Genomic DNA, 13597 nt, shown 5'->3' with positions numbered 1-13597 from the left:
AAAGTCTCGTTTAAAGTTTGCCACAAGCCACCTGGTAGAAACACCAAACATGTGGAATAGGGTGCACTGGTCAGATGAAACCAAAATCAAATTTTTTGGCCACAATGCAAAACGATATGTTTGGCGTAAAAGCAACACAGCTCATCACCCTCAAAACACCATCCCCACTGTCAAACGTGGTGGCAGCATCATGGTTTGGGCCTGCTTTTCTTCAGCAGGGACAGGGAAGATGGTTAAAATTGATGGGAAGATGGACGGAGCCAAATACAGGACCATTCTGGAAGAAAACCTGTTGGAGTCTGCAAAAGACCTGAGACTGGGAAGGAGATTTATCTTCCAACAAGACCATGATCCCAAACATAAACCAAAATCTACAATGGAATGGTTAAAAAATAAATGTATCCAGGTGTTAGAATGGCCAAGTCAAAGTCCAGACCTGAATCCAATCGAGAATCTGTGGAAAGAGCTGAAAACTGCTGTTCACGAAAGCTCTCCATCCAACCTCATTGGGCTCGAGCTGTTTTGCAAGGAAGAATGGGCAAGAATTTCAGCCTCTCGATGTGCAAAACTGATAGAGACTTACCCCAAGTGACTTGCAGCTGTAATCGCAGCAAAAGGTTGCGCTACAAAGTATTAACTCAAGAGGGCTGAATAATATTGCACGCCCCACTTTTCAGTTTTTAATTTGTTTAAAAAGTTTAAAATATCCAATAAATTTCGTTCCACTTCACGATTGTGTCCCACTGGTTGTTGATTCTTTCCCCAAAAAATAGAATTTTATATCTTTATGTTTGAAGCCAGAAATGTGGCAAAAGGTAGAAAAGTTCAAGGGGGCCAAATACTTTCACAATGCACTGTATATAGGCACATTTTTTGTTTTTCACAAAGTCCCAGATATACCCTTTAAAGTGACTAAAAGGGAACCTGTCATGTCAGAAACCACTATCAACCTGCAGAGATTGAGATAATCTGCAGGTTAGTAGCGTTCTAAAGCCGTATGGCCGCCACACTGAAACCATGGCTGTAGGGAGGAAATTAACTTTTATTCCTCTCGGCAGCCTCCGGCTCTCAGTCATAGAGGCGTAGGCGGTGCGGCTTCATTCTCCACACAGTACATAGTGAGCTGTAACCGCGCATCAGCACTGACTGACAGCCGGCTCTGTACTGATGCTCTGCTGAACCGGCTGTCAGTGCCGGTGCACGGTTACAGCTCATGATGTTCTGAACTGTGACTGTGTGTACTTTCTTTTCCTAACCACCTGTAATCCCAGAGAGCCTCTGTAAGCCTCGCTGGCACATAGCGTAACACTGTGTCAGTGAGTGTGTTCTGTGGTGAGCAAGGAGGTTTTGTAGCCCTTGTAAGACATGCTAATAAACGTTATAGTGCATGTTTTTGTAGCTGTACATGCAGCACTCCTCATTAATCTGAGGCCCAGACGGGGTAACCACGAGTCTCATTCATGCATTTACATCACTATCCACTCCCACCGTCCTTGCTATATTTCAGTGGGCGCTAACGAGGAATGCTCCATCTGCCTTAAGGCCAAACTCTGTGTAAACAGAGCCTGCTGACAGTCTGCCTGTAATTTGGCATCAGACAGGGGATGATATTTCTATGAGAACAATTTCTGGTCCCTGCACCCTCCATGAATGTTTCTGGCTGTACAGCCCCATACTTTGCATTCTTATGGATTATGACTCCGAGAACTTTGGTCTAAATCATTTGCATTTATTGTCTCTGTCAATCTGGATAGGAGCAGCGCAGAGACCAGACTTGTAAATGAGCCTCCGGTAACGATAGCTCCGGTGTCACAGTCCAAGGAGAATAGCTTGTGTTTTTTCGTGCTTTAAATATCGGGCCCCAATGATTTAGACAGTAGCGCTCACCTTCCCACTTTTGACATAGCCCTGATACTTTTCTAAAACTTGCTTCCATGTAAGGCAGCTTCTGCTTACCGGGGCCTGAAGGCTTCCCCACCCCCTGTAATTGCTTCCAGGAAAAAAATGCAGCCCTCATGAAATGAAAGCAGGACTCTGGTTTTCATGGCTTCTGTTCACATTCCTTCCAGACATCAGCACATGCTCTGAGCTCATATCAGATAATCTGTCAGCGCCCGCCTGCCTGTGGGGTTTGAATGGCAAGAGGTAAAAGACTTCTCAGTCCTGGGGCGTCTCTGCAGCACATGGAATGTACCAGCTTTGTGTATCGCAGATGTGGACGCGGGGATAGAGACTGTATCATTAAAATCAGGCAGAGAGGGTCTACGTACACATAGGAGTCACTTTCAGGGCAAGTTTAACAAACGTTACCATATAAAGGGTTAAATAGGGCGGTGTAATGAGTGCAGTAGTATACTCGCTGGTCGCCATCTTCTGCCGCTTCAGCATCATGTGACTGCATTTGTGACCTGCTGAATCACAAAGTGTCTTCTGTGTGCAGCAGAGGTCACTTTTTTACATTTTCTCAATGCGAGTCTATAAGACTCAGAATGAGTAACTGCTGCTCCGCACAGCAGACAACGAGCAGGTCACAAATGTGGTCATGTGACACCAGAAAGACAGGAGCGGCGCAGAAAACGGCAAACGGTGAGTATGTTACTGCTCTGATTACACAGACCTACTGAAGGGAGAAATAAAAAATGTAATCTGAGTTGTTCTTAAAGTCACTTATCCTTTTTTGTCTTGTGGTATTAGATGTCGTTTTTTACACCAAATTCTAAAAAATGGTGCATGAGGTTCATGGATTTTGCGCAAAATTTTTAATAAAAAAAGCTCCTTTTTTTTTTATTTTTGTCACAAGTTTTGCAACTTTTTAGTGAAAAAAGTCGCATGTCATGGGGATAGCGAGTGATGTCTGTAAAGTGCTATGGATTATGTTGGCTCTCTCTAAGCAATCATAATAAGTACATTAACGCGTTTCTTTTGGGATCGTGCATGCATTTGTCCAGGATAATCTGTGTACAATGCCGGTCCATGTGTGTGGCGGGGGTCTATGCCGCTAGCAATAAACCCGATGATCTACACAGATAATCCTTGACATAAATAGTAAAAGGTCGGAACATGATCTGTTATTTCACCATTCACTTCACTGTGCTGGGATTACTACAAGATTTACGAGCTATTGTCCTTTCCCTGCGCACAAACCCATAAACTGAGTGTGGGCTGATGCCATAATATGGGTTACGCGTGTAGGGGCTGTAAATTCGGAGTAATTGTTGCAAGCATTTCATATTGTGTATATCAGAGTTAAGCCAAGAAAAAGATGTCTCTCTACCTATATCATACATTAGATAGCAATTCCTTATTAATGGGAGCCCCTCCCCCAGTAAACTAATAACACTTCTACTTACCTCTCCGGCCGGTGCTTTTCCAGTGGTGTCGACACTGGCTCTCCCAGGGATTGCGTAACATTGGCCACAGGGGTTGCGTGACATTACAATCAGTGCTGGCTTCACTCTCCTCTCCTACGGACGTAATTGACATCTGGAAGAAGTGAGCGGGAAGCAGTAGCTTTCACTTCCCCCAGATGTCTTGATTTGTCCGAAAGAGGGGGAGAGTGAAGCCAGCACTGAATGGCCGAAATTATAATGTCATGTGATCCCCGAGAGCCAGTGCCGACACTGCTGGAACAGCACCGGCACCACTGGAACAGCATCAGCACTGGAGGTGAGGATAAGTTATTATTTTCCTGGGGTGAAACCGAGATTCAGAAGGGGCTGTCCGAGTAGTGAACAACCCCTTTAAGAATATTAGTTTTATACTTTTATCTCTATCTAACAACACAGTTGCTTGTGCTAAATGTTAGTAGAACGATTGAATGGTTGTAAATGTTTGGTCATCTCTCCTGACCCCCATAAACATGAGCTCTTGTCCTCCGTTTATTTCTATAGGGAGGTAATGCTTTCAGCACTTCTGGCTGCTCTTATTTGCTAGGGGAAAACCAAATTGGGCATGTTGAAATCCAACATGTCTGATCCTTTTTTCCCCTGATGGCAGACATCTGGGGACTATGCACATTAGCTGAAGGGCTGTGGTTTTGATTTACCAATTATGTACATGTTTTCAAAAGATATTATCGTATTTGGAGTCTTTTAGGTGATGTGGTCTGCAAATAGCCACCGCCTCCTTTCCTGGTTTAGGTTTACCGATCCCCACACATCATTGCATCCTTAAGGTCACGTGCCTGTGTGTCTCAGACATTAGGCAGCTATAGTCTGGCAGTCAGTTATCAACCCTGACTCTCCCGTAACCTGTATTTCCGGTGACAGCAGACATCGTGGGGGACTATCTGGCTGCCGCCCCAAATACATGAGATTGATGATTATTCTGGCCGAAGTCAGCGGCTTCTCTTGGCAAGAATGCGTCCTGGGAGCCTTCATCTAACTAGTATTAAGTTGTACAGTCTGTGTCTATTTCTAACAAGTATGTTCTCCTTGGATTTACTTGTATCCTGAGTAAATCCATTGGGATCTATGCTGCTTGTTCAGATGATGTAACGGGAATTATTTTTCACTAGCTTAGCTGCCTAAAAAACATGGCTATGAATGGATGTTGGAGTGTATCTTGTGTGTTTCATGTAGAATAGATGTATGCGAGTCTGCAGAGCGCTCCTGTCCTGTGGGGATTAATATATAGCATGTCTCTATCCTATGTGTTATAGACTTCTAGAGGAACCCAAGGACTGAAACAAGATATTCATATTGTAAAGTGTCTGATCATATATATTTTTTATTTTTTAGTACATCCTCTCCGGCTCAGATGATTTTAACCTGTACATGTGGAAGATCCCGTCCAGCCCAGAAGCAGGTGTGGTAATGCATTTGTAGATCTTTCTAAGTAGCTCATACACATTAAGGGCTCTTTTACATGTCCGTGTGTCCGGTACGTGTGGTGACAGTTTCCACCGGAGACACTGACACACATGGACCCTTTCAAATCAATGGGTCTGTGCACATGTCCATGTGTTTCCACGGACCGTGTCCGTGTGCTCCACATGCTGACATGTCCGTTTTTGGACGATAGCACGGAACACACGGACCCATTCAAGTCAATGGGTCCGTGTAAACATGTGCCGCACATGGATGCCATCCACGTGACACATACTGGCGCTTGGGAATCAGTGTACAGTTAGCGCTGTTCCCAAGCGCCGGGTACTGATGCTGCCCTCCTCATGGTTCCCTGCCAACGCTGTGATCAGCACCAGCATGGACAATGATGAGGGTAGTAGTATCTGCTCCCGCAGTGTCCACCTGTAAAAATAAGAATAAAATAAAAACTAATTATACTCACCTGTCCTAAGTGTCCCCTGCTGTAACCCATCTGACTGCTCACTCCGAGGAGCCGGTGAGAATGACAGGACACCACTCCTGAGCTCAGCAGAGCTCCGGGGCCCGCTCACTGCAGCGGCTCTGCTGATCGGTCGTATGGATCACAGTGATCACAGTGCCAGCAGGGAACCATGGTGAGGGCAGCGTTCAGCACCCAGCGATTGGGAACAGCTCTAATTGTGCACTGATTCCCAAGCGCCGGTACGTGTGATCCTGATGCAGCACACGTGTGACACACACAGACACGGATATCTCCGGTACCAGAAATATACGGACGTGTGAATGTAACCTATATGTGGACTGTTTCCTGCCTGGCTTCACCTAGCAAAAGACACTGGGCGAAAGTGATTGAAACATGAGCGATGCTTTATTTCTTTCCTAAGCTGATAAGCAGCAGCAAAGGTGAAAGAAAAAACCCACATTGGGTAAGGTTTGCTATGCTCCAAAATTTTGCCACATGTGGTGTGCGCCACATTTATTAAGTGTTTGACACTCTTTTCTCACCTCATCTGACATGGGGTTGTGATTTTCGTGGAAATGGGCGATGACTTGAAAGAGCCACATTGCGCCAAAAATATTTGAGCCAGCAAACTGGTCTAAAGTAAGCCAACAAGGAGTCGGTGTAAAGGAAGGCCGACAGGGAGATGGTGTAAAGGAAGGCCGACAGGGAGACTGTGTAAAGGAAGGCCGACAGGGAGACTGTGTAAAGGAAGGCCGACAGGGAGACTTTGTGAAGGGAGGCCGACAGGGAGACGGTGTAAAGGAAGGCCGACAGGGAGACGGTGTAAAGGAAGGCCGACAGGGAGACGGTGTAAAGGAAGGCCGACAGGGAGACGGTGTGAAGGGAGGCCGACAGGGAGACGGTGTGAAGGGAGGCCGACAGGGAGACGGTGTGAAGGGAGGCCGACAGGGAGACGGTGTGAAGGGAGGCCGACAGGGAGACGGTGTGAAGGGAGGCCGACAGGGAGACGGTGTGAAGGGAGGCCGACAGGGAGACGGTGTGAAGGGAGGCCGACAGGGAGACGGTGTGAAGGGAGGCCGACAGGGAGACGGTGTGAAGGGAGGCCGACAGGGAGACGGTGTGAAGGGAGGCCGACAGGGAGACGGTGTGAAGGGAGGCCGACAGGGAGACGGTGTGAAGGGAGGCCGACAGGGAGACGGTGTGAAGGGAGGCCGACAGGGAGACGGTGTGAAGGGAGGCCGACAGGGAGACGGTGTGAAGGGAGGCCGACAGGGAGACTGTGTGAAGGGAGGCCGACAGGGAGACTGTGTGAAGGGAGGCCGACAGGGAGACGGTGTAAAGGGAGGCCGACAGGGAGACGGTGTAAAGGAAGGCCGACAGGGAGACGGTGTAAAGGAAGGCCGACAGGGAGACGGTGTAAAGGAAGGCCGACAGGGAGACGGTGTGAAGGGAGGCCGACAGGGAGACGGTGTGAAGGGAGGCCGACAGGGAGACGGTGTGAAGGGAGGCCGACAGGGAGACGGTGTGAAGGGAGGCCGACAGGGAGACGGTGTGAAGGGAGGCCGACAGGGAGACGGTGTGAAGGGAGGCCGACAGGGAGACGGTGTGAAGGGAGGCCGACAGGGAGACGGTGTGAAGGGAGGCCGACAGGGAGACGGTGTGAAGGGAGGCCGACAGGGAGACGGTGTGAAGGGAGGCCGACAGGGAGACGGTGTGAAGGGAGGCCGACAGGGAGACGGTGTGAAGGGAGGCCGACAGGGAGACGGTGTGAAGGGAGGCCGACAGGGAGACGGTGTGAAGGGAGGCCGACAGGGAGACGGTGTGAAGGGAGGCCGACAGGGAGACGGTGTGAAGGGAGGCCGACAGGGAGACGGTGTGAAGGGAGGCCGACAGGGAGACGGTGTGAAGGGAGGCCGACAGGGAGACGGTGTGAAGGGAGGCCGACAGGGAGACGGTGTGAAGGGAGGCCGACAGGGAGACGGTGTGAAGGGAGGCCGACAGGGAGACGGTGTGAAGGGAGGCCGACAGGGAGACGGTGTGAAGGGAGGCCGACAGGGAGACGGTGTGAAGGGAGGCCGACAGGGAGACGGTGTGAAGGGAGGCCGACAGGGAGACGGTGTGAAGGGAGGCCGACAGGGAGACGGTGTGAAGGGAGGCCGACAGGGAGACGGTGTGAAGGGAGGCCGACAGGGAGACGGTGTGAAGGGAGGCCGACAGGGAGACGGTGTGAAGGGAGGCCGACAGGGAGACGGTGTGAAGGGAGGCCGACAGGGAGACGGTGTGAAGGGAGGCCGACAGGGAGACGGTGTGAAGGGAGGCCGACAGGGAGACGGTGTGAAGGGAGGCCGACAGGGAGACGGTGTGAAGGGAGGCCGACAGGGAGACGGTGTGAAGGGAGGCCGACAGGGAGACGGTGTGAAGGGAGGCCGACAGGGAGACGGTGTGAAGGGAGGCCGACAGGGAGACGGTGTGAAGGGAGGCCGACAGGGAGACGGTGTGAAGGGAGGCCGACAGGGAGACGGTGTGAAGGGAGGCCGACAGGGAGACGGTGTGAAGGGAGGCCGACAGGGAGACGGTGTGAAGGGAGGCCGACAGGGAGACGGTGTGAAGGGAGGCCGACAGGGAGACGGTGTGAAGGGAGGCCGACAGGGAGACGGTGTGAAGGGAGGCCGACAGGGAGACGGTGTGAAGGGAGGCCGACAGGGAGACGGTGTGAAGGGAGGCCGACAGGGAGACGGTGTGAAGGGAGGCCGACAGGGAGACGGTGTGAAGGGAGGCCGACAGGGAGACGGTGTGAAGGGAGGCCGACAGGGAGACGGTGTGAAGGGAGGCCGACAGGGAGACGGTGTGAAGGGAGGCCGACAGGGAGACGGTGTGAAGGGAGGCCGACAGGGAGACGGTGTGAAGGGAGGCCGACAGGGAGACGGTGTGAAGGGAGGCCGACAGGGAGACGGTGTGAAGGGAGGCCGACAGGGAGACGGTGTGAAGGGAGGCCGACAGGGAGACGGTGTGAAGGGAGGCCGACAGGGAGACGGTGTGAAGGGAGGCCGACCGGGAGACGGTGTGAAGGGAGGCCGACAGGGAGACGGTGTAAAGTTAGACTGCACAGTCCAAAGATACGGCAAATGTATCATCCAGCATGAGCCACTGGGATAAATTTGGCACATATAGTCTAATGTAATCCAGTCTGTAAATCAAGCTGGTGTCAGTAGCGACGTGCTGACCACTGACTGAGGAAACCTTGAAGAGAAGTGATTAGAGCAATGGTCAGACGGTCAGCCGGTCAGCCGAAGTAGCCAAAGACGTCATGTGATGGCGATAAGTAAATCATGACTATGTTTGACACAGTTTGCATTCATCAAACTAATTTCACAGGAGAATAACTGGAATATCACAGTAAATTTGCCCCACATGTATGTGAAACAAGTCTGAGAAAGAGTTTGGTACAATTTTTTACACCACGATAGAACACCTTGTATGTATAATCCCTACATTACCAGCACCATGCTTTGATACACGTTACTTACTATGTTGCTGAGGTTGAAAAAATATATATATATTTTTAGGAAGGATAATTCTATTACTTATTATTCTGTTTCTCTCAGTGACTTTTGTCTCGTCCTAGCAGCGATTCTCTACATATGAACAGATTGCGTTCCAAGCATACAGGAGACATTAGGCCTGCAGTCACAAATAGGCTAATTTCTTCCTGAGCAAAGGAGATTATTACATCACCGTTGAGTTGTAAATGGCTTGGCATAAATCCAGAGGCTTCTGATTACTGTGTAACATGCTCAGGACATGACTGGCGTTCTTCATGAATCGGAGACAAAAGGGCAAGATGCAATAAGATGCAGCAGAATAGTAGTAATCAGTCTTCATATAATTTCTGTGATTCTTTGCCCTTCATTAGATTGACAATTATCCCGTCTGTGTTATTGTGCTATGCTCTTTTCTCTTGTAGGTGGAGCAGGAAGAGTTGTAAACGGGGCTTTTATGATACTAAAGGGACATCGGTCAATTGTTAATCAAGTGCGATTTAACCCTGACACCTACATGATCTGTTCTTCAGGTGTAGAGAAGATCATAAAGGTGAGACGCTAAATAAAGCTGCACATATTATCCTGTGAATCAGTATAAGAAATTCACACACGAGGATGGCTACACATATGCTTCTCCTTACATTCACTTATGTCCACAGTAAGATTTAAGCCAAATTGGCCAATTTCGGGGAGACGTGTAAACGCCCCCCAGAGACATTCTATGGTTCACGCCCAGTTGGTGGAAGGGGAAAATTTGCACCATTATCACAGGAAAACATAGCTTTATGAAAATCCAGTAACTGGTTCTCTAAGTTTTAATGTTTCCTTTTTTTATGTAATTCTTAACGATACATGACATATTGGTGACCATACCCATTAGAAGAAAGTCAGACAAATAGTGGCCTTAAAGGATGAGGGTATGTCCAGTTTCAGCATGCCGATCCTTTTGTCCTACAGACTAATAAGCTGCCTAAACAATTGTCTAGCATCGGCTTATTCCGAACACATGCATGCTCAATTGAACTGAGTGTGCATATCCATTTGCGGGTGTCATCGTGTGAAGTAGCCCTTGCATAAAATATATGGCCAGGTTAAATCATATCCTAACGTATGGTAATTACATGATCATTATTTGCTTTATATTGTCGTTCCGAGCTCTGGGGTCCTTGAAATGAATAAACCGGCATTAATTTAATAAGCATTTTGTAATTTTTTTTGGCTGCCATACATTGGCCCGGCAGAGAAAATAAATGTTTATATCCCAGTTCCCTTGACGTTACGAACACTTGTATCAGCCAGGGTTGTCCAAAGAGGAAACTTGTATAAAGCAATAAATATAAAGGTCTAGTAATTGTGGCCTCCTATCTACTCATGGAGAAGATCGGTTGGGATCGAGGGAGGTGGGGGGAGATTATTCTAGGGTTTTATTGTAGTTTGTTATAATCTTAAAAACTTTAATAAAAAGATATCTGATAAAAAAAAAAAAAAGGTCTTGTAATAAATGAACATGGTTGGTTAGTCTCAAACAGACCTGTCCCTATTGATTGGAATCCTACAAATAGCCCCTATACAGGCAGCCATCCCATCCATGGATACTGCCGCTAGTTTCCCTTCTCACGTGATGATTGTTCGTTGTGTTTTATGAATATTAAGTTTGTTCTGTTTTCTCTATTCTAGATATGGAGCCCGTACAAGCAGCCAAACTGTTCTGGGGATCTTGACGGAGATAGAGAGGACGATTCCCGCAGTTTGTACACACATGAAGAATACATTGGACTTGTGCTCAATAGTGGAAGTGGATTGTCCCATGATTATGCCAACCAGTCGGTCCAGGAAGACCCACGAATGATGGCGTTTTTTGACTCACTTGTCAGGCGTGAGATAGAGGGTTGGAGCTCAGACTCTGATAGCGACAGCACAATTCTGCAGCTCCACCCAGGGGTGAGCGAACGCTCAGCATATAGTGACTCTGAGTCGTCTGCTTCCATACCTTCTTCTCCCGCACAGATCCCCGGAGAGTCGGACGAGCCTGCCACAGCTGGGGAATCCCAGAGATCAAACGAGTCTCCCTCTAGAAGATCTAGGACTACATCCCAAAAATTACGACTATTAGCACTTTCAAAATACCAGGACAAATATCTAGCAGCCATTGCCAACAACTCGGACTCTGAGGACAATGCAGGGGAAACAGAAGCAGAGGATAGCACACTCCCTCGCCCCCGCTCGCCAAGCCCTGAGGAGGATCGGTCCAGCAGCAGCACCAGCAGCAGCAGCAGCAGTAGCAGCAGCAGCGATGAGGAGGACACACTAAATGACCGGAGAAGTTCAATGCGACAACGCAACGCATTAAGGCAGAAAATGCAGAAGGAGGAAAAGGCAAAATCGAACTCTGAAAGTACATCAGCAATAATTGGCGAGGATGTGTATGATTACCCCCAGATTACAGTGGATGAACTGTCTACATCTGCCGAGTCTTCACCAGACAGAAGAAGTCCTACCCGAGTGGACCGGAAATCTTCACTCTGTCCTAATATAGACTCTGTTGAAAGAAAAATCTACAAAGCTTACAAATGGCTTCAATATTCTTACATATCTTACTCTAAAGGTAAAGATGGTGAATCTTCCACTATGGATGGAGACGGTGATGACACAAGGCCAGGAACCAGCAGAAGAAGTAGTAACACATTGCCACCCGCTGTAGAAAACGACCATACTTCTGATAGTAAAGACTCTTTACTAGATGGCCTTATCCACCGAAAGAAGCATCACAAGGAAAAGCAGCTTTGCACAGAAGATATAGAAAATTCTTCTCAAGACACAGGGTCTATAGAATATCCATCCGAGTCAAAAAAACTGAATGGCACATCCATCCATAAAGAGTCAGCATCTAGCTCTGATGACTCTTGTGACGTGCATGATAGCTGCGTGTTGCAAACTGGCTCCGAACCGTGTCAGTTCACAGTAAACCAGCAATCCCCTTGTACCAGCACAGACAGCAGCATAAAGGGCCAGGAGGGAGAAATAAAAGCCGAGGACGCAGATGTGACCTGTTCTCACCAGAGCAATGGTCATTTGCATCTCTATTCATCCATAGACTCTAACAATGGCGGGCAAAGTTACGTGGAGCAGGTAGCAACTTGTTGCCGTACGCACCCCAATATAGACAATACAAGCTCCCTGCAAGAGGTGGCATCACTGCATCGATGCTTGTGCTTAACAGACGTGGGCTCTTCTAGGAGTACCAAAGAAAATGCCACATGTCTTACAGACAACGGAGGTTTAATGCCTCCAAGTGGACTGAAAAGACACTGGCAAGAGGAACATGAAAACTCTTCCTCTGAAAAGAAAATGAAACTTTAGTTTTTCTTTTGGTCTCCTCACGTTGTTGCGGAGATTTCCTAAGTGTGTACAATTCATATTAAAAAAAAAAAAATTCTGGGGCTATGTCCGTCAATTTGTGAGACATAGTTGAGTTTGCACTAAAGGCAGCAGTGTTTTCTTTCAGCTATTTTTATAATTTTTTCTCTACCTTTTATGTTAAGGTTAGGTATGAAATATCTACCAACAGTAGATCTTGCTGGATGTAAGAAACGAATCTGCCAACAGTAGGTACCTGCACTGCTGGATGTAATCAAAGTATCTGCCAACAGTAGGTACCTGCACTGCTGGATGTAATCAAATTATCTGCCGACAGTAGGTACCTGCACTGCTGGATGTAAGAAAGGTATCTGCCAACAGTAGGTACCTGCACTGCTGGATGTAAGAAAGGTATCTGCCAACAGTAGGTACCTGCATTGCTGGATGTAAAGAAAGTATCTGCCAACAGTAGGTACCTGCACTGCTGGATGTAAGAAACGAATCTGCCAACAGTAGGTACCTGCACTGCTGGATGTAAGAAAAGAATCTGCCAACAGCAGGTACCTGCACTGCTGGATGTAAGAAAGGTATCTGCCAACAGTAGGTACCTGCATTGCTGGATGTAAGAAAAGAATCTGCCAGCAGTAGGTACCTGCACTGCTGGATGTAAGAAAAGTATCTGCCAACTGTAGCTACGAGGGGTGTTCATTAAAGATTTCACTTGACCCACTTCCTGTCGTCTGAGAGCAATGAAACTTGGCACAGTTATTAGTCCTTCTCTACATAGGTGCTACCTAGGGACACACACTTCTCCTATCTCTTTAAGCAACTGTAAACACCTCGCTTGTAGAAGTCGACAGGTTGCTCCAAAAGCCACCTTGTGACTTTGGAAATCAGAGTCTCATAATCTGGAAAATGATTGCCCTTCAAAAATAACTTCATTTTTGGAAAGCGGTGGAAATCCGATGGTGCGAGGTCGGGTGAATTAGGGGAATGCGGTAGAATTTCAAAGCCACATGCTTCCATTTGGGCAACATTGGGGGTTGTTAACTGGTGCATTGTCTTGCAGAAGGTGGACACCTTTGGTGAGCATGCCACGTCTCTTGGTTTTCATGGCCTCCCGCAATTTCCGAAGCAGTGAAGCATAGTATGACCCAGTGGTCATGGTACCCTTTGCTAGGAAATCCATCAATACTACTCCGTGCTGGTCCCAAAATAGTGTGAGGATGACCTTACCTGCCGAGGGTTGGGCACGTGCCTTCTTTGGAGTCGGTGAGTCATGATGCTTCCATTGCATCGACTGCACTTTAGTCTCAGGATCATAGTGATGGACCCAGCTTTCATCCTGTGTGATCAGTCTGTTGAAAAAGTCCTTCTGGTTTCCATGGCACATCGTCAATAGAGCCTGA

The 13597-nt window shown here is 48.0% G+C and overlaps 1 protein-coding gene across 2 annotated transcripts in view; it reads left to right on the top strand.

Annotated features, from left to right (window-relative positions):
• The window catches only part of DCAF5 (DDB1 and CUL4 associated factor 5), a 78663-nt gene extending 65534 nt beyond the window's left edge, over nt 1-13129 (top strand). Inside the window, exons 7-10 of one of the 2 annotated variants that reach the window (XR_012247359.1) lie at nt 4740-4806; nt 9254-9381; nt 10509-12788; nt 12831-13129. Coding sequence is in view for 1 of the 2 variants with exons in the window: in XM_073638978.1 (XP_073495079.1) it covers nt 4740-4806; nt 9254-9381; nt 10509-12191 (1878 nt within the window). In the remaining variant the exon portion in view is untranslated. Of the gene's footprint in view, nt 1-4739; nt 4807-9253; nt 9382-10508 lie in introns of both variants that reach the window. The other variant, XM_073638978.1, reaches the window with a different exon arrangement.
• Nucleotides 13130-13597: the final 468 nt, after the last annotated feature.

Source organism: Phyllobates terribilis, unplaced genomic scaffold (genome assembly GCF_046119375.1).
Source record: "Phyllobates terribilis strain yellow unplaced genomic scaffold, ASM4611937v1 Scaffold_7__3_contigs__length_470593459, whole genome shotgun sequence".
Lineage (NCBI taxonomy): Eukaryota > Metazoa > Chordata > Amphibia > Anura > Dendrobatidae > Phyllobates > Phyllobates terribilis.
Note: the sequence above shows the minus strand (reverse complement) of the source record. Positions and strands in the feature narration are given on the sequence as shown.